General features: G+C 35.3%; 1 protein-coding gene across 4 annotated transcripts in view; it reads left to right on the top strand.

Moving 5' to 3' along the window:
* LOC138694573 (meiosis-specific nuclear structural protein 1-like) overlaps positions 1 to 22266 on the top strand; it is a 38012-nt gene that overhangs the window by 10005 nt on the left and 5741 nt on the right. Inside the window, exons 1-8 of one of the 4 annotated variants that reach the window (XM_069818437.1) lie at positions 155 to 351; positions 10427 to 10606; positions 10920 to 11026; positions 14061 to 14184; positions 15929 to 16158; positions 20385 to 20501; positions 20848 to 20974; positions 21873 to 22076. In XM_069818437.1, coding sequence (XP_069674538.1) covers positions 340 to 351; positions 10427 to 10606; positions 10920 to 11026; positions 14061 to 14184; positions 15929 to 16158; positions 20385 to 20501; positions 20848 to 20974; positions 21873 to 22076 — 1101 coding nt within the window. In that variant the 5' untranslated portion in view covers positions 155 to 339. Of the gene's footprint in view, positions 1 to 154; positions 352 to 6361; positions 6565 to 7176; positions 7312 to 10426; positions 10607 to 10919; positions 11027 to 14060; positions 14185 to 15928; positions 16159 to 20384; positions 20502 to 20847; positions 20975 to 21872; positions 22077 to 22266 lie in introns of those variants that run through there. The other 3 variants (XM_069818436.1, XM_069818435.1, XM_069818438.1) reach the window with 3 other exon arrangements.

A 22266-nucleotide genomic window follows, 5' to 3' on the forward strand; every position in this document is an offset into this window, starting at 1 on the left:
GTTAAGTATTTCTCTGTGTGCTTAGAACAGCGTTATATTGAATAAAATATACGTCTGTTACAACAGTGAGATAAGAAGGAAACCGGAACAGTGCTTCCTGTGGTCTGTCTTATCACAAATTACTCAGTTTTAAGCTTCATTAACTAATACGTCATACTTTTTAAAGAAATGCATTTTTCTGTTCAATATGTATTTACTTGATTATATTGTATCTACAGTCTGTACCTATAATCCATCGACATTTTCTTATTGTTTAAGCTAATAAATAAATAAATTCCGGTACGTGGATGGATGGACAGACAAATGGACAGATAAATAAGTAAATAAAATAAGCAATTAATGAATAAGTGTGTAAGTAAATAAATAAATAAGTAAATAAATGAGTATATAAATAAGTAAATAAGTATACGGAAATGAATAAATGAGTAAGAAAGTAAGCAAACAAGTAAGTAAATAAGGAAGTAGGTAAATAAGTAAGTAAATAAGCAAGTAAATACGTAATTAAATAAGTAAATTAGTAAATAAATAATTAAGTAATTAAATAAGTAATAATGAAGTAAATAAGTTAATGAACAAGTAGATGCCGACCTGGCTGTCTCAAGCAGTAGAGGTACGGAATGTCTCTACCCACTTGGTCCGAAGGGTTGTGGGTTCGGGTCCCACCTTTGGCATGGGTGTTGTGTTTGTATTAGTTTAAGTAAAAAGGAAAGAAAACGGGAAAACAAATGTAACTATGGAAAATGGCCTCTGGCCGGTAAAAAGAAAAAAAATAGGTAAGTAAATAAATAGAGTGATTGAGTTAGTAACTAAGGAAGTACCTAAGTGAAGTATGTTAAGTAACTAAGTAAAGAGGTAAATAGGTAAATAAATAGACACACAGATACAAAGATAAATAAAGAAAGAAACGAACAAATCAACATACCAATAAATAAAACAGACCAACCAAACAAACAAAAAAAATAATGTTTTGGTTCTTATTACTTCTACTGTTTTATATTGACAACTTAGATAGAATATTATGTAGTGACAGGCTTGAGAGCGCAAATAGAATTCTGGGTGAATTACTCATAACACTCAAAACAATTCTGAACTCATTCAGATTCCCATCAAGTATTGACTTTCCAGCTTGATATGTCTTTATGTATTGGAATCCTGCCAATTGCTATACAAATCCTGAGCATGGTTGCCTTCAAAAAGAAAATAATGCTGGGAGACTTAGCACATAAAAGAATTCTGTCCCTGAATGAGAAGGCTCTAAGTAAAATTTATTAGTTATTTCTTATACATGCTCATGGAAAGAAAAAATGGCCGGCTTTAGATAATGCCCTGCTGATAGGCGAAGTAGATATTCGTCTCAAGAAGATAAGAGGAAGATAGCTGACAAAGAAATTGAACATGGAAAAATTAAAGGACAAAGAGGAAAGAAGAAAATTTTAGGCAAATTTAAAGAGAAAGCCGCTGAATTAGAATCCACACCTGAGAATAGTAATGAGTACTGGACTCATCTAAAAAGCTATATACAGATAACAGCAGAAGAAACAGTGGCGGAGCTTGGTTTCGTTGTGCCCCCTCCCTACCCCTACTGCTTAAAACATTACACTCCCTTTAGCTCCCCCCTCCACTTAGCCCTCAGATTACCATGGCACTTCACTATTAAGAAACTTACACTTGTTTAATGTATAAGGCTGTATTTTTTGTTTTATACATTGGTATTGTTTTAATTCAAAAGATTAAATGCGTAATACATCTATAAATACTCGTATATTACACAACTTTTTACAAAAGTCAAAGAAATTCTTAAAAAGTGTATTGTGATTTACGAAAGATTCCAAAACTTCTTTACTCGGGATCTTTGATGCTGCAAATGAATCGATAATCAGATTAAAATTTGTCTCCCGAGCTGTGCCATTTTCAATGCTCAAAATAGAAAGACCATTGAATCACTCCTGCGACATTGTACTCTACGGTTTCTACTTTCAATTTTGAGAATGATCTCTCAGCTGTCGCACTCGTCACGGACAATGTGGTAAATAAAATGTACAAACTCGAGGAAGCTGGTAGACAAAGTTGAATTTTGACATATAATGGCTGTAGGCAGTTGTATGATATTTATGGCGTTTTTTATTTCCTTTTTCAGAATTGAACGGAAGCTAACCATCTGTTAAGCGAAAGAATCCATCAGATCCCTATTATATTGGTCACTTAAACATTCTGATAAACGGTAAAGCTCACTATCAGTAACTCTGTCTAAAATGTTGCAATCTTGAAAAATATATTTTAAAAGGTGAAATAACATTTTTGAATAACTTAAACAGACAGTTTGGAATTTAAAATTTAATAATGTTAACTTTTTAAGTTTTCAAAATTTTTATTGCGTCCAGCCGTGGAGGCTGCGGGTCCATATCTCCGTCCCTCAGAAGAAACAACAGAATACAGAAAAGGAGTAAAAATGAAGAAACCTTGGGTCATAGAGAAAATGTTGGAGAAGATGGAGGAAAGGAGAAAAGGGAAAAACATCAACACAGAAGAAGGTGGAAGAAACTACAGGAAATTAAACAACGAACTAAGAAGAGAAATATGAGGAAATACTGGGTACTTTCGGTGCTGGACCCTGGACTCATTTCAGTGGCATTATCACCTTCATCTCATTCAGATGCTAAATAACCTAAGATGTTGATAAAGCGTCGTAAAATAACCTACTAAAAAAAAAGAGAAACTGATAAGGCGAAGGAAGACTGAATAAAAGAGAAATGTAAAAACCTTGGCAAAAATCCAGTGATAAACACAAAACTTGTATTTTAGAGTGTAAACTCTATTCTAATTTTGCGTTTTCTCTGTTTTGGCTTCAGTTCACATCTTCAGCTAGGGAAAGTGTGATGACAAAAATCTGTTGATCACTACCCAAAGACAGAGAGGAGAAGGAAAGATCTCAAAATGCGGCTTTGTATTTTGTCTTACGTCTTTTGACTTTGCTTTGCAAATGAGAAATTCCAAATTTATTCGTTTATCTGGAAAACAGAAAGTTTACTGACACTAGACGCACAGATTTATCACAGGCGTGTTTATTATTCGAACTATTAACTGACTAATAGTAAATTCGCTTGGTGAAAAGCTGTAATCGAATAAATATTGGAACTGTCACGGAAAGTGGCGATTATTTCACGTGATTTTGCATTTGCAGCTTTTGTATTAGCATGCCCAGGCCAATGATTCATATTCTTTGGATAAAACAATGTCACCCACCAACATGATCTTTAAAAACTCCCTATAAAACAATGCAGAAGTCGTTAAATTGATATACGCATTCAATATAAAGTTATATTATTTTTAGCTTAGAAAGCATATTGTGATATTCAGATAGTCAATGTTATGATATAATATAATATAATATTGTTTATTCAGTCCACATGACATATCAAATATAAAAAGTCAATGACACTTATCTATGTAAGATCATTGTGTTCTATACAAATATAAATTGAACAGCAAACGTTTTCGCCCTTCGGGCATCATCAGGCTTTACATGCAATATCTTATACATTTGTGTCTTTAGTATGGAATGATGAAATACAACCATTTAATAATGAAATAAACTATTTAAAAAACTGGCTTGTGATAATTATATCTAAAATTAATGTACAGATATAAAATGTATACAAAATACTGAGGTGAAAATTGTGGATGCACTGCTGTATTATGTTAAAATTGTAACTGTGAACATGATAAAACGTTTATTCCTCATTTAAACTTCATAATTGTTAATTAGATGTTTTCTGCTAATCTTGTCTCAATGGTTCAAACTTGGTACGGTGAAATCAATCTGAAATATATTAGATGTTATGTAGAGAATTTCAATATCATGGCATATTGCATATAAGATATAAGATATAAGGTATAAGATATTGTATGTAAAGCCTGATGATGCCCGAAGGGCGAAAACGTTCGCTGTTCAATTTATATTTGTATAGAACACAATGATCTTACATAGATAAGTGTCATTGACTTTTTATATTTGATATGTCATGTGGACTGAATAAACAGTATTATATTATATTATATTATATTATATTATATTATATCCAAAGCTCGGAACTTGGGGACTTGTGTATCGTGCACATGGGTAGGCCTAAGTTACAGGTATAACGTACACAAAGCTCACACTGCAAGTGCTCAGGGACACTCGTATGTATGAAGAAAGTGGTCACGTCGAACGACAAGACGGATGACGAAACTGTGTCATGTCGAAGCCAATGACATACAGAGAATTACAGGTAAACGGTCTGTTTGAGAAATTAGAAAATACGTGTTATTCAAATGAGTATTATAGGCTATAAGCTTGAAAATATATTTCTTAAATTTTAGGTACAGAATTTCGTGGAGAAATTCGAAGGAGATACATTATTTTCTTCGAATGGAGAATTTATATTTTGTAAATTGTGCCACACACAAACTAGAGGCTGGAAACAGACATTCATTGAAAGACATAGCAGTACCTTAAATTAGTGGAAGATTTGTCCCAAGTCATAGAGGGCCTGGTTTAGTAGTGACACACAAATTGAAAACTATTTTCTAGAAAAAAAAAATGGATATACCTACTTAGCTACTTGTCTCAGATACGAGATCAGCTAGCAACTGATGAAAATCTAACAGAAAATAGTAACAGTGAAAACATTCAGCATTTTAAGTTTGTTCTCGTCACTTCATGTGACGCGGAAATAAGTTTTTTTTTTTTCGTTTCAAATCACGTTTAACTACAGTAACAGGCGAAGAAGTTATGAGCTTGAAAATCTTCGAATGTAAGTAGTCATACACTGCAATGAAAATGTACAGAGCAGAACAGTAAATTTGACATATTGCTCATGTTTATTTTTATTATACCAGTATATAATATCTGCTATAAAATTAGGTGTTTCAACCTATCATAATGCTATCAATATGTTGTTCAGCCAGAAATCACTTTCTAGCAGACCTGGCAGTACCGCCGTGCTGGAAGCGGGAGTTTGTTGACAATGAAGTCCGGTCGCTTAGCCATGTGCAAAGACACAAGTCCCCAAGTTCCGAGCTTTGATTATATCATATATTATTTTTGGCAATGTGAGGTATCAGGATAACAAAGAGGGTTTGGAATTGAATGGATTACATCAGCTTCTTGTCTATGCAGATGACATGAATATGTTAGGAGAAAATCCAGAAACAATTAGGGAAAACACGGAAATTTTACTTGAAGCAAGTAAAGCGATTGGTTTGGAAGTAAACCCCGTAAAGACGAAGTATATGATTATGTCTCGTGACCAGAATATTCTACGAAATGAAAATATGAACATTAGAGATTTATCCTTCGAAGAGGTGGAAAAATTCAAATATCTTGGAGCAACAGTAACAAATATAAATGACACTTGGGAGGAAATTAAACCCAGAATAAATATGGGAAACGTGTGTTATTATTCGGTTGAGAAGCTTTTGTCATCTAATCTGTTGTCAAAAAATCTGAAAGTTAGAATTTATAAAACAGTTATATTACCGGTTGTTCTTTATGGTTGTGAAACTTGGACTCTCACTTTGAGAGAGGAACAGAGATTAAGGGTGTTTGAGACTAAGGTTCTTAGGAAAATATTTGGGGCTAAACAGGATGAAGTTACAGGAGAATGGAGAAAGTTACACAATGCAGAACTGCACGCATTGTTTTCTTCACCTGACATAATTAGAAACATTAAATGACTTTTGAAATGGGTAGGGCATATAGCACGTGTGGGCGAAACCAGAAATACATATAGAGTGTTAGTTGGGAGGTTGGAGGGAAAAAGACTTTGGGGACGCCGACGTAGAAGGGGGATAATGTGAAAATGGATTTGAGGGAGGTGGGATATGATTACAGTCTAGTATATACAATTGCGAAGCTCGATACGTAGTAAATATGCAAACATGAGATAGTTGCTCACCACTAGGATCGCTAATATCGCCTCATTACAGGCAATGCAAAATAGAACCGTCACAGTCTATTGTTTCTAGCACCCTCAAAACTCAAGCTTCGTGACTATATAGTAGACTGTGATATGCTATGATGATAGAGACTGGATTAATCTTGCACGGGATAGGGACCGATAGTGGGCTTATGTGACGGTGGCAATGAACCTGCGGGTTCCTTAAAAGCCATTTGTAAGTAAGTACTGTGAGGTTAAAAACAGATAAATTCTTATATAACCAATACATCCGAATTTGATAAATTTTATCCGCTAAATTCCGAAAAACACCTGATCTAGCAGAAAAACCGCTGGATTGGCAACACTGGGGGAAGAGAGATTTGTTGCAAGCGATTATAATCGATTGTTGTAATCGATCATATTTGTACGTGCGTGATCGATATAATCGACTGTGTTTTCGGCGGTGTGTGTAATGAATGTCAGTAACGTTAAACTTGTAGCTGTGTGGAGTGTAAATTTTATTGCTTAGTTTCGTTTAATTGAGATTTAACCGCGATTTTTCTGTATCTCAATTAAAAATTCAAATTATAGCACCAATTTAGGTTAAAAGCAGAAGTGCGACATTTTGAGAATGACTACGAAGGTAACTATTTACATTTATAGGCCCTATACTAGATGATAAAATAGTCACAGTGTTTATAATATTGAGTGAACGATAGATGATCAGTTTCATTATTAGCATATTAATTTGAGGAATTCTTGAATATTGTGATATTTGTTATCGTGGGAAAAATACCTTGAAGGTATTCTGAAATAAAAAAAATTCCAGAAATAGCCTTACCTGTAATCTCTCTTATATTTATGATTATTATGGTGTAGTACCGTAGTAATAGCAGTAGGCTATTGGTGATAGTAGTAGTAGTAGTAGTAGTAGGTGAGGGTGGCAATATTAATAATATTAACGATACTTCCACTAGTCAAGGTAAACATTAGATCCGTTACATTGGCATTATTCCACAAGTAAAATGGTCTAAAATAATTTCATTATTCAGAATTAGACTTTTGGATTTTGCGTCGTGTCCTGGAACTTGACTTTTTCAACGTTTCAGAACTAGTCTACGTACAAGTTCCATCATCATGGTAAATAGGTAAGACCAGAGTAGGCGATTTCTCTGGTCTTACCTTTCTGCCCTGATGATTGAACTATACTTGTTTTTTTGAAAGATGGGACATGACAGGAGCGTTGCGATCGGAAAAACAACTGAATACATAGCGTGGTAGGCCTGTTGCTATGGTAACAACGGTTGAGTTGCCAAACTTACCGTTCCCATGTGGCGAGTGCTTAATAGCTCTCTTGGTGACATTTATTGTGCACACAATGTTAGCATTGGTACGTTTCATGTTTGATTCTCTGTCGATTTTTGTATTGTTTTCTTACCTTCGCGTCAATTGTCAATGAATATTTTAACATCAGCCATCTTAACGTCAATTGCTAGCTCCATCAGCTGGCAGTGTGGTAGTCCATATTGGCAACATAGCACTGTAGTTTCAAGCTCGGCCCATCTTAAAAAAAAAATAGATATAGTAATATGTATACTCGGAGGCAAAAAATCGGGGCACTTGAAAATTTTACATCAATCCCACATCGATCTAATAAATAGTGTGTTACAGGATACTGAAAAACATTGTTTTAAACCACAATAATTTTGATTTTTTAACATTTCCAATGTTATAAGCCTAATGCTTAGTGAGTGGAGCATAAAAGGACAGATTTTTCATAATCACTTATGAGGAAAATATACAGAATATTGTTGTTTTCTTAGAAATTAAATTGTTCCTAATATGTGTTAATACCCCTTTCATGGATAATACCGGTAGTTATCATTTGGCGATTCATCCATCCCATTGATGAGTGTCTGAATGCTGCCCTGATTGATGTTGTCCCATTTTTCCTTCAGGACATTTCGGAGTTAGAGCAGGTTAGATACTCAGAGAAAGGAAGGTGACTTCTGACATGCTTACCTATCCAACACATGTTCTATCGGGTTCATATCTGGACTTCGAGCAGGCCATTTAATTCTGTTCAGTCTGACCTGATCAAGGTGGGCATTCAGTAACACACCTTGTAGCATGAGGACGAACATTGTCGTGCATTAACATGTAATCCTAGCTGATAAATGGTGCATATTATGGGACTACATGTTCATTCAGGATCTCCTCGTCCACACCTGTGGAGTAATGGTTAGCGCGTCTGGCCGCGAAACCAGGTGGACCGGGTTCGATTCCCAGTCGGGGCAAGTTACCTGATTGAGGTTTTTTTCGGGGTTTTCCCTCAACCCAATATGAGCAAATGCTGGGTAATTTTCTGTGCAGGACCCCGGACTCATTTCACCGGCATTATCACCTTCACCTCATTCAGACGCTAAATAACTTAAGATGTAGATAAAGCATCATAAAATAACCTACTGAAGGATCTCCTTGATATATCGTCGTCCATTCAAGGGATCTGCCTTGACGCACACAAATTCTGTACGAACTTCGTAAGAAATGCCTCCCCACACTATTACCGATCCACCTTGGAAACTGACCGGGGAACTGAAGGTGCAGGGGTAATTGCGTTCTCCTGGTCTCTAAACTCTTTCACGACCATCTGGTAATCATAGTCAAATCTTGATTTGGTGAACATGACACTTCTCCGCTCTGCTTGTGTCCAATTGGCGTTATTACATGTGAAGAGCAAAAGCTCTACACGATGCTGTGGCTCCAATTTAGAGCCTTCTAGCAGCTCGCATGCTTTCAAGCCATAGCTACTCATGCAATCTTTTTACAGTTCTCAAGCTTAAATTTGCTTGTTGAATTACCTCCTGGAACTAAATTTATGTCTCAACAGTTGTAATGTGCCAGTCTCTTAATGTTTGTAAGGCAATAAAACTGTCATCCTTAACCAATGTCGAACGCTTTCTCCCTGATCCAGGTCTTTCAGAATACATCCCAGTCTCCCTATGGTGTTGAACCATCCTTTGTATTGTAATCTGAGGAACCTGGAGAACTCTAGATGCACAATGCTGACGCTGATTATGATTGTGAAACTTTTAAAAGATATCACGAAAATAATCTGTGGTTTACACGTTGAAACCGTAGTGTTTTGTTTTCTCCATAAAAATTGTTGTCAGAAGTTCTATGTTGAATTAAGATATGAGAAATTAATTATTGCTTTGTGATATAAACAGAAATTCATGCATCATGAACTAATCCTAAGTATTGTTGTTGTTGTTGTTTTCTAATGCCAGGCGTTTGACAATAAAGTCATTTGACCTCTTGCACTCCAATATTTTTCAAAGATATTATCATGACCAGCCAATGAAGCACAGATTTTGAGGTGTTCCGAATCCATTTCTTGGTTTGAGTTGCACAATGGACAGTTAGGGGACTGATATATTCCAATTCTATGCAGGTGTTTGGCCAAACAGTCATGGCCTGTTGCCAATCTAAATGCAGCTACAGACGATTTTCGTGGTAAATCGGGAATTAACTGTGGATTTTGATGCAGAGAGTTCCATTTTTTCCCTTGGGATTGAGTTATCAAATTTTGTTTGTTGAAGTCTAAGTATGTAGATTTAATAAATCTCTTCACAGAGTAATACGTAGATTTAGTAACAGGTCTGTAAGTAGCAGTGTTGCCCTTCTTTGCTAAAGCATCCGCATTCTCGTTTCCCAGGATTCCACAATGGGATGGTATCCTAAGTATGGTGAAGAACATTTGTTGTGATTTGGAGATAGGTGGTGCCAGTCCCAGCCAAGCTATGGTTTGGTTACCACGAGGCACATGCCCGTCTCCCTGGCACTGATACAACACTTACCAATGAGAATTGTAGAATTTGTACCTACCTAGCTCACATTCATTGTTCAAAATGTCTTCCATTTGCTGCAATACATTGTTCACATCTTTTTATGGAATTATTATTCACTTTCACAAAGATCCTCGCTTTACCATTCATGACTTAGTTCAGATGCCACAGCACTGATACACCTGGATTTTTCTTCAACACACTAATTAACTCACCAAACCGTGCAATAAACATAACCGACAGTAGGTCTACTAATTTGTCACAATTTGAGAAGTTGTGAAACAGCTGTTTATAATTAAAATTGTTGATTGTTGGTAACATCAGATGCGTAGATAGTCCTAGCAAAGATGTGATGTAATGTACCTGAGTTGCATGCTCATGCCTCACCCTAGTGCCTAGCCGCTCCCCAGCCAGATAACAGACTGCTACCTCGGATCTCAATAAATGCTTCTCTCTATATAAGTTAATGTAGAATTTTCAAGTGGTCCGGTTTTTGCCTCTCAGTGTAGTTCCGAAACATTGGAAATGTCAAGTTTCAGGATATGGTGGGAAACCCAAAAGCCTCTAATTCTGATCACATTCACCGTGAAAGCCTAAAAACTCATTATATCTTATTGTTTGTCATTATTTCGAATTAGTGTAAATTAATGTTTTTAGGGTTCTTCGCATAAGGAATGGTTGTTACAAAGAGAAATAGAAAACCAAGCATTTCGACGGAAATTGGAAATTCGTGAAGCAGAAAAACTGAACATTGACAAACGAGCAGAAAATCGTAGATTGTTCCAACGACTACATGCAGAGCGACGAGAAGCAGAAACTGAAGATAGAATTGTTCAGGTAATTATGATAAGTGACCAGAATGTTGGAAAAAAACTTCTCTGGTATATTAACTCATGATTTCTTCTTCACTCTGTAACACAATGTAATTTTTAGACTTAACAATAAAAAAAATATTACTACACGAATAGCATGGCTGTTTCGTTGGTTTCCAATGCTTCCAACATGGTCAACTTAACATCTTTCTGGAATTTTGCTAGTAAGATGAAATCAGTAATTTTTCTATGCACATTTAACATTATATGACTGTGTTGCTTTGTTCTCGTGTTCTTACTACATTATGTGATATACTTTATTATACATTCATTTCTAGGCCAAAAATGCTTCTGAACTTCGTAGAGCACAATATGAACAAGAAGCTAAGTTGGCTCAGGAAATGGATCGTGTTCATCGAGAAGAGATGAAACAGGCAAAGTTGAGGTGAGATGGCACATCAATGAAATATTTGTCTAATAAAACATATTGTGTTGGACTTGTCTATAGACATTGACATCAGCTCTGAATTCATATACGGCAGAATCTTTATAATTTGAACATTGGGAACTCTAAGAGAAATTTGAAAAGTTCGAAATATTAAAAAATAGAATGAACCAGCAATGATTGTTTTTAGAAAATGTTGTTGTTTTCTAATGCCAGGCATTTGACAATAAAGTCATTTGACCTCTTGCATTCCAATATTTTTCACAGATATTGTCATGGTTAGCCACTGACGCACAGATTTTGAGATGTTCTGAATCCATTTCTTGATTTGAGTTGCACAATGGACAGTTAGGAGACTGATATATTCCAATTCTATACAGATGCTTGGCCAAACAGTCATGGCCTGTTGCCAATCTAAATGCAGCTACAGACGATTTGCGTGGTAAATCGGGAATCAAGTGTGGATTATGATGCAGAGAGTTCCATTTTTTCCCTTGAGATTGTGTTATCAAATTTTGTTTGTTGAAGTCTAAGTATATGTAGATTTAATCAATATTTTCACAGAGGAATACGTAGATTTAGTAACAGGTCTGTAAGTAGCAGTGCTGCCCTTCTTTGCTAAAGCTTCCGCATTCTCGTTTCCCAGGATTCCTCAATGGGATGGTATCCATTGGAATACAATTCTTTTATTGAGTGTTATTAGTTGAGAGAGCATTTTATTTATTTCTGCTATTTGAGATGAAGGTGTGTGTCTAGAGACTATTGATAGAATAGCTGCTTTGGAGTCTGACTATTGTCTAACTGCAATTGGAGTCTAACTGCATTTTTAAATTTATTGATGTGGCAGAGAAGATTCCTGAGACTTTCACTTATTGCAGTGATTTCTCCATCAAAACTTGTTGTTCCATATCCAAGAGATCTATAAAGTGAGAAGAGACAGCACGTAACACCTGCACCTGCACCTTGTTCCCTGGAGATCAAGGATCCATCGGTGTATAAATGAAGCCAATTTTGTGGAGGGTACCTAATATTAATTGTCTCTAAAGACAATTGTTTCATTATTTCAGTGTTTACTTCTGATTTCAGTATTTCTTGTGTTAAATTTAGATTATGCTCTATATTTAATAGTGTTAAAGGGTTTGGTTTAATTTGTAAGTTTTCTTTTAAATTCGGGAAATAATAAAGAAATTACACACACTTACACAGAAATGAGTAGGGGCTGATTGTAGCATATTTGCATGTTTTATTCCGTAGTTCCACATTATATGCTACCATTATATAAATGCATTTCAAGTTTTTTGTAACTAAAGATCAAGATTTTATAGTCCATATACCAGGAGTATTCCACTTTCAAATTTCCCACCATCCATGGGCCGCCATTTGGCTTGTCATTACAGTTCCAAGCATGTAGTACATTGGTCTGCAGCAGGTGGCAGCACGATACAGAGGAGTGTAATTCCTGCAAACTACAGTGCATTTCCCCAACTGCTGTCATTACGTGAGTGGACAGTATGGAGAGTGATCATCAAGGACAGCACTGGACGACATGGTTTCTGTGGAAAGAGGGTGTAAACACTACACGAAAAACCATGTACAACTGGGTGGATGGCTGGAAATGTGGCCACGCATCAACGGATAGGGGAACCAGTTTTGGAAGGGAAGTGACTATAACAATGCCAGTCAACATCTCTAGAGTGGAGCGGCATATTCTGGATAACAGGTGGATCACATTCTCGGCACTGGAGACGGCCACAGGACATGCCAGAATCACTCTGCACGTCATAGTGCATGAACAACTTAAGATGGGGAAGGTGTCTGGCAGTTGGGTTCCCAAGCCCCTGACTGTAACACACAGACAACAGTGCAAGGACATGAGCAGTGATCTCCTTCACTGCCACAGCCAGGATCCAGGAGGCTTTATGTCCAAACTTGTGACTGGTGATGAGACTTGGCTCCATTACCATGAATAGGTACTGTATGAGCAGGGTCCGTCTATGCTTATCTACTTAACAAATATTAAATATTGAAATTCTTGCCACATTTTATTAACTTGAACGTTTTCAGCTTGAATAAGCCATCTTCAGAAGATTATGCCTGAGAATACATATAAAAGTATATTGTACATGCGTGTTATGTAGTACAGTGTGAACAATGAGTTAATTATGAGCCTCTACCGTAAACAGATGTGGACTCAAATTAATTGAATGTGGAAAAATAAAAAGCTATATAAGCTGTGGTCAATAAAATATTAAAATGTAAAATGTTGTCTTGAGTTGCAATTTGCTGAATCTTCTGTGACAAAACTCCAATGATGTCTTGAATGTAGATAATTCAATATCGTGTGTTTGATGATGGTAGTTCCGTAGTCAATGGTGGTAGATAGACAACTGTTGCACACATAAGATTGCATCTTCATTCAGAAAGCAGAAATACAACATAGCATACAGAACAGAAAACACACTACAAAGACATCTCAACACACAAACAACACAAACAAATAAATACAACCATACAGGCGTATACAAACTCACATGTAATAGTTGCGACAAGTTCTACATTGGACAGACAGGCGGATCATTCCAAACACACTACAAAGAACACATCAAAGCAATAACCAGAGGGCACAATACATCTACATATGCCGAACACATAACTAATGCTAACCAGACATACAATAACATAAATACAGACATGGAAATCCTACACATACAACCCAAAAACCAAAAACTCAACACACTAGAATAATATGAAATATACAGACACACTAAAACACACCCTAATCAAATTTTCAACACACAGATCAATTTCAGAACACACACACTATTTGACTCCACTTTTCAAAACACAAACGCACTCCTACAACAGGCAGCAAAGTCGGGATGACGCGGGGATCTAGTGCTCTGATGATGGCGTACAGTGTACACCGAAACAACTGTAAGCCACATGTGCTTATATAATTAACACTAGTAAGTATGCCATTTTATCAATCATTAATGCAGTTATGTTTAGATTTGATTTGATGCTATTTTTACAGACAGAAGTTACGTGAATCAAGTATAGAACTGAAGACTTTAGAAGCACAACTTAGAGCAGCATATGTTTCAAAAGAACTTATGGCGCAGTTGGCGGAAAAGGAAGCAGCAAAGATGGAAGAAAGGGTAAAGAAATTGCAGTAAAATCTTATTGAAAAGAATTCCATTTACAGGTGTCTGCTACTTTGGACATTTCTTTTCCAAACGAATTTAATTGTCTTTATATGATGCCATGTTGTTACCATCATCAGTCATCTTCGTCGCTGTTGTGTTCTTCCAGTGCTCAACTATTTCTTTGTCAATGAAGTCATTAGCTTTCTTGCAGCCCAGTATTTTTCCAAGATGTCTTCATTGGTGGTAAGGGTATCACAGACAGCCGGATTATTCTTGTTTATGATTTCATTCTTTTGACATAGAATACCAGTAAGTTTGGTGAAGAAAGGTTGTCATTCTTATGTAAGTGTTTTCCAGTCAGTTATGTCCAGTAAGAAGGCAAAAAAGCAGCATTCTTGGTTCTTCTAGAATACATTCAGGTTACAGGATATTTCCGGGATTTCTCTTTAGCTGATTCCTTCTGTGGTTGTGTGTTTGACTTTATAGAAATAAATGGTTGTGCTATTTTTAGATTTTGTGTTAAGATACAACCTCACTTCATAGTTGGTTTACTGTTTTATTGCCAGCAACTCTGCCATGATGTGGGTTTCTTGCTTAAGTTGTGAAGTTATTTAATCACATTACAGCAATCTATCGCTCTTAGTTGTTTTCTTATTTACGTGAATTCTTATAACATTTTTTACAATGATATCTCAGAAATGCTGTTAATTGTTTAAATTATAACATATTGTGTGAATTTCAAGTTGGGGAAACCAGATACAAGTCAGCCACTGAGATCATTAGAAAACAACATCCAAAAACAAACTCACGTTCAAAGGAGGAAAATATACTGCTAAATATGTTCTGCAGTTTTTCTAGTTGGTTTTGAAAGAGATTTGAGACGTACTGATATTTTTCTCACTATCAGCCATTGGCTTACCTCAATTGGCTGAGGCACTTGTCTGCCGATCCGGAGTTGCGCTCTGGCATGGGTTCAATTCCCGCTTGGACTGATTATCTGATTGGATTTTTTCCGAAGTTTTTTCCAACTGTAAAGCGAATGTCAGGTAATGTCAGCCTCATCTCGCAATCGCAAATCTCATTGATGCTAAATAATCCAGTAGTTGATACAGCGTCGTTAAATAACTAGACAAATTCTTCCTCTATCTCAAAGTCAAGCAGAATGGAAAGGGGGAGGTAGAAAACTTCAGGATTCTCTTTCGCAAATTGATTTTTCCAAAATTTCAATTTCCTTTTAAATTCAAGAATTTTGTCACTTTAAATCAAACATTTTCTCCAAGATCTTACAGAGACTGTTCAGTCGTTCATATGATGAAAAATACCAGGTAAGTGTGATAGTTTCTATAGTCATTCATCTCTAAAAACTGGGCTTTTGTCATTTTTTCATAAAAGTGCTTTTGCATTTCCCCTTTCAATTCAAACATCCTGTTGAGAACTCTTCCTTTGTAAATTACCGATTTCTGTGTGGCCCTCCTGCGAATTGACATACATGTTTGAAAGATCTTGAAATTGCTCAGTTATTGTCCATCATTGTGAACATTAGTATTGTGCAGTATAAGTTAAAATGTCTCTTAGCAACTTCGGGCAGAATGCTGGTTAAGAAACCTTAATCAGATAGTTCTTATGACAATGTAGAAATTACTTCACCTGCGCAAACACTTTTTACATTTTCGTTTTATAACAACATCCTTAAAATTTGATATGATTTTTTGTAATTACTTATCACTTAAATATGAATCCTGTAATTGGCTTTCAGATGAGGGAAAAAGAAGCTGTAGAGTTTTTGAGGGAGGTATGGAAGAATGAAGAATCTGCAGAGGCAGTGAGAGAAGCTGAGGAATATCAAAGGAAATTAGCATATAGAGCTCAGTTGCAAGATCAAATGATATGTTCAGAGAGACAGAAGCAAGTGGCTTATGAAGATTTCTTGAGGGAAAAGAGGCTCCTTGATGACGTTGTTCGCAGAATACATGAAGAAGACCAAAGGTAATTAAGACTTTTGAGTGCATTCTTTAGACTTTTGTGCAGTGTTTTAGATTTACATATTTAGTTTATTGAATATTCAGTTTATAGAGAAATTACTGCTATAAGGTGACTATTTTATGACAATAAACACGGGATGCTTTAAGCTTGAACACAGTATGTGCCTTTCTGCATTATAGAAAACACATGACAGTGTACAGTTGAACCTCGATACAACAATTTTCTGAGGACTATTAAAATTGTATTGTTATATCAGGGTTGTTGTTGTATAGAGGTGTTACGAAATTTTACCCATATTTATGTTCTGTAAAAGAATATAATAGAAATAAGTATAAAAGAACATTATATACTATGAAATAACATTTACTCACCATTTGAGTACCCTCCTTGACGTACAAATTCATTTAACATTGAGGCATGTTTTAAAAAAAAAAATGTACTCTGTCTTTTGGTTTTGAGGTTTTCAGCAACAAATGTGTTTCTTATTGCTTCGAGCACAATCAGATGGTTTGGTGGTTTGCTCGAGACATTAAACCACTTCAAGGTAGCACTTTCAACATCCTCTGCTCTGCAGTTTTTAAATGCATACATACATTCATTCAGAGTTAATTTTCACTGTTCTCTATTTCCTTTATGAATATTGAGAGTGTTGACTGTGCAAACCCATAACTTTCAGCTACTTTAATCTGCTTCAGTACCCTGCCTAAATCATTAAATACAGCTAATTTAAACTCCAAACTGATTTATTTTCGTGTCACACCTACCATCATTAACAAGTAGCATTTGAATGTGAAAGGCACCAGGCAGTGGCAGGAACCATAAAGATAAATCCTGTTAAGGATCATGCGCCCTTGAAGCAGATAGAGTTCTATTGTAACCAGGGGCGGCCCGTCCATAAGAGCTGCGGAGCTGCAGCACTCCCTGCTTTGAGAGGAAAATAAAAATAATATTTATTTCAATTTGTAGAAGAATTGTTACAGCTTTTATTGGTAAATTGCTTTATATTTCATCTGACCAGGAATATGTACTATTATCTTATCATAGAGTGTGTGTCTTGCTGGGTCAGGGGGTAGAGAGGTGGAGGGAAGCAGAGGGAAACTGCCACTGTCATATTTCGCTGCAGTGGCTTGCAGAGCCAGGCCACAAGGGAAGATCTTTCCTCCCCTCCCACACCGCTATTGTAATGCTATGTCAAATAGATTCTCTATTCCCTTGAAACTTAATGACAAAATTTTTATTTTCTTTTCACATATTTATTGTTGTAGAATCTTTTCGCGTTAATGTAACGAAATTAATATTCTCTTTTGCCTTATTGTTAAGTATATATCCAGCCTCCAGCAGAACCTAATATTTGCCTTAACTCAAAATGATTGCACGGGTAGAATCCTTTTGATATAGCACGTAAAATACGAAAGAGACTTCTTTTCCAGTTTTAGAAAATTGTTCACCATCACTATATCTCAGTGTTGCTTTAGTGTGACGTCTTAGTAACGTAACTTAACCAGTGCAAATTTGCAAGCATGAGTGTGTGTGAATTACAGAATATTAATTTTATTTTTCTCAACTTTCCCTTGCGGAGAAGATTGATGTAATGAAGTGAAATTAAAGGATCGTCCGTTACCTGACTAAAATCTTACTCAAGCTTCATCCAGCCGAAATAGTGCATATATGTAAGGAATTATAACAATGAAATTTACGCTAAGCATTTGTGGTTATGTGAATGTGAACAAAAAAAAAAAAACTGTATTTTATTTTCCTTGCCTCCTCTTCGGTGGTGATGCTGCATGGACTAGGAGTGGTGTGACACATTTAGGACATTTGCCCCTAAAAAGTAAAATGCACGAATCTTCGCAGTCTCAGCTGAAAAATGTTGTTTCATTGGCTATGTTAGGCAAAACTAATATTGCTGCGCAATTATGTGAAGCGAACAGAACAAACATTCTCAAACATAATCAAGAAGTGAGAAAAAATTGTGAAATTATTTTTAAAAAATATTGATTGTATCAAATTTTGTGGCCAATATGAACTTTCCCTTAGGGGACGTGATGAAAAAACGATTCGAAGAACCCTGGTGTATTTCGTGGGTTGCTACAGTTCATGAGTAATCTAAACGTGCCTCTCAAAAATCATTTGGAACATGCCACTGTTTAAAGATAATTCTAAGACAATTCAGAATGCACTGGTAGATTGCAAGTTGAGTGTCTGCCGATCTGAAATTCAGACTGAAATCGATGGTATTAGTTTTTTTTTAAAGCAAATGATGCCACAGACATCTCCCAAGGAAGTCAGGAAGTTTTGGTTTTTCGATATGTAGTTAATTTATTTTTGTCCTATACTTATTAGTAATGGTATCAAGAAGTGAAATTTGTACGTATCAAAATCTACTGCAGCTCTCCCAATCCACAAGTTCACGAGCCGCCACTGATTGTAACACACTCCTTGCATAGAATGCCAAGATTCGTTAACAAAATTATGAAAGAGGATAGACGAAATAATGGAAAACATCCTTAAGAGGAGGCCTATAATGTTTTTATCGTTCTATTCAGTTTCTCCAAAATTTCACTGTCATTATAATGAGGGATGAAACATTAAAAATATAGAAAATATGCCGGGCCCAATAAAATTTATCGTTGCAATAGGGCTTTTCGTTATATCAATTTTCGTTGTACAGTAGTTCGACTGTTTAATGTCGGAAATCATTTGAACTTTAGATTGTAATGTAACGTTGGTAGCATTTTGCTCTTTTGTGCAAAAGAATGAAAAAATTCAGCAGTGTACACAGAATGGTCCAACACATGTATTGATGAATATCGTTCTTAATTTGTGTTTGTTGAACTCCACATATGCCATATCATAATTAAACTTTGTTAATAACAGGGTTTCCAAAGTTCTGTATTCATTTGCGTTTTGTTCTTATCCCAAACATTGTTTAAGAATGAAAACCCTTTTCTATGGGGCATCTGATTGTGGCAAACAAAGGCATAAAGTCGATTAGTTTGCACACATTACCGCATGAAATATTCTTATTTTTAAAATGGTCGAAGATTTTTTTTACTAATTTTCTGTCATTGTGTGTATGTTTTTGCTTTTTCTCATTCCTGAAGTTTTGTAGAAGATAACCAGATTACACTAGTTTTATTAACATTAAGTGCTAGTTTATTTACATTAAATCAATCATTTATTAACTTTAACACTATTAGAAGTATTTACAAAGTGATCGTATTATTTACTTGAGATAATCACAGTTGTATCATCTGCAAATAAAACTACCTGGGATAAATTATGATTAATGCTAAATCATCAATATAAACTAGGAACTGTAATGGATCTAAAATTGATTTCTGGGGAAGTCTATGTTCAGTATTTCTAAATTCTAAGAAGAAATTTCGTGATAATTTGACATTTATTTCTACTTTATGTTATCTGTTTGATAAGTAAGATGTAAAGTAACCTAAGGTCTCGGCTTTAATGCCATAAAACTTCAATTTCTTTATCAATATGTTGTGATATACACAGTTGAATACTTTAGCTGAGTCACAAGATTTAAAGAATTCAGTACATCATCCACCAACCTTGCTGCATTTTCTGTCGATTTTTGTTTTCTAAATCCAAACTGCTCTAAAAGTAATATATTGTTGGGTTCCAAATAATAATACACCAGTAATCTATTTCACATGGTTTTCTCAAACATTTTTGAAAATGTTGTTACTGGCGATATGGGTCTGTAATTAGCTATAGTGGATTTATTTTTTTGTACATTGGTTTTACTATTGAGTATTTGGATTTTTGTTGAAAAATAACGTATTGTATTGACAAATTACATAAATAGTTTAAATCAGAACAGACTCTCATATCCTTACTAGGCATTTCATCGTACTGAGAAGAATTCTTTGTTTTTAGATGTTTTATCACATATACAATTTCTGTAGTAGAAATAAATTTGAGGCCTGGAAATTCAGTATTAAATATATCTGTGAAGTAACCAATTGCAGCATCTTCTGTACAGTTTTGAATATTTAAGTTGTCAAAGATATTTATATAAAAGTTGTTTATTCCTCCATATTACAACAGCATATTTACATACTATGCGGCACACTAGATAAAAATTACTGATGTAGGACAAATCATGTAATCTCGAGAGGTGGGATAAATACTTAATATTTTTTTGACTTCAGTAATAAATTTACTTTTTCCTTAAGGATTATAATTATATGCATTTCTTTATGCAGGGAATTTGAATTAAAGATGTTGAAAATGAAGAAGACGAAGGAAGAAATGGAAGCCTTTCATCACGCTAGAGAAGAGTGGAAACAAAAGGAAAAGGAAGAAATGGAGAAAGAGAACAAGTGAGTATCATTCTTAGCATCATACAGTCGTACTTATTTCCGTCAGAGAATCTCAAGTGATAACACACAAAAGTACAGATCTAATTTGTAGTGTCATCGATCAAGAAATTAAAATGTTATAGTATGTCTTAACGCACAGAAAGTTTTGATAAATGGGAATAAATTTTAAATCTTAATGGAGACTTACAAAATTATTTTTTTTGTAGGGGTAGGAAAACGGTCTAGTTTATTCTTCAAGCATTGCATTTTAACTTTACAATTTTTGTAATATGAAGTAACTGTAGGGAGTGATGTTTTGAATAAATAAAATGATTCTTTTGTAAATGTATGACTTTTTCACTTTTAGGCGAATAGAGGAGTATCTTTTTAAACAAGATATACAAGAACAGAAACGTATGGCTGAATTGCAAGTAAAAGAAGAGCAAAAGGCGATTATTACAGAGAAAATTGCCCAACAAATGTATGAAATAGAGGTATGTTTTATTAACTGCTTCATGGAGCATACGTGTGATTTTTTACCATAACCTGTAAACATTCATTTCGAGAACAACAGATGATTATTACTGTTTGATACTACAGTTTTAATATCTTCTGTGTCATTTTTCTTCTAATTATATTTACATTTATGTTCACTGCAGGCTTGCAACATTAATGCAATATATATGTCGGCCTGGGTAGTGTAGTCGGTATAGTGCTGGCCTTCTGTGCTCGAGGTTGCTGGTTCGATCCTGGCCCAGGTCGATGGCATTTAAGTGTGCTTAAATGCGACAGGCTCATGTCAGTAGATTTACTGACATGTAAATGAACTCCTGCGGGACAAAATTCTGGCACACTGGCACCTCTATATAACTTCTGCAGTTGCGAGTGTTGTTAAATAAAAACTATAGTTTAATTTAATTTATTTGAATGCAATATAATTGTTAAGTATTAAAATGTATGTATATATCCATTGCCTACCCACTTCACTTTACTTAAGTATTAAAATGAATACTGGTTATTTAATAATGCTGATTTGTCTTCTTTAGTATCAATTTGTGAGAGCAGCCAGTGTAGCTTCAGCATGTTTGCCTACTGATATGAGACTGTGCTGTGGCATAATTCCAATCCTAGATAGATTACCAGGTTGAATTTCTCAGAAATTTTCCCCAGTTTCTAAGGCAAATATCAGGAAATCCTATTCTGAAACCTCTGATTTATTTTGCCACATATCATTTCGCTATTACTAATTCTATTGGTACTTGGTAACATCACAGTTGATACAGCATTGCTAAATATCCAATTTATAAATTATCAATTTCAATATATGTTATCCAATATTACTTGGGATGCTGTTGAGATAAGATTTGCACATAACGAATATTAACATTACAGACCAAGAAAAGAGAGGAAGAAGAGCTGATGCTACAATTGGCTGAAGAAGAACAAAAAGAAGAGCAAGAAAGACAGCGACAATTAGAATTGGAGAGGCAACTAAGGCAGCGTATTGAGAAGCAGCAGGCTTATCGTGACCAAATGGCTGCCAGGATGAGGAAATTGCAACAGGAAGCTGAAGAAGAAGCTGCTTATAAACAGAAGGTACTATCACCATCATCATCGCCACAACACCATATCATTTATCGTATCCTTATACGAGTACCAGTATATAGTAGAAAAACTACAAAACAGCATTCTGGCTCTCTCTCACTTGTTCGTAGATTCCGCTTAAGCAGAAGTTTATCGGTAAAATATGCTATGCAGTATCGGTAATTTGACACATCACAAATTT

Source organism: Periplaneta americana, chromosome 2 (assembly GCF_040183065.1).
Source record: "Periplaneta americana isolate PAMFEO1 chromosome 2, P.americana_PAMFEO1_priV1, whole genome shotgun sequence".
NCBI classification, from domain to species: domain Eukaryota; kingdom Metazoa; phylum Arthropoda; class Insecta; order Blattodea; family Blattidae; genus Periplaneta; species Periplaneta americana.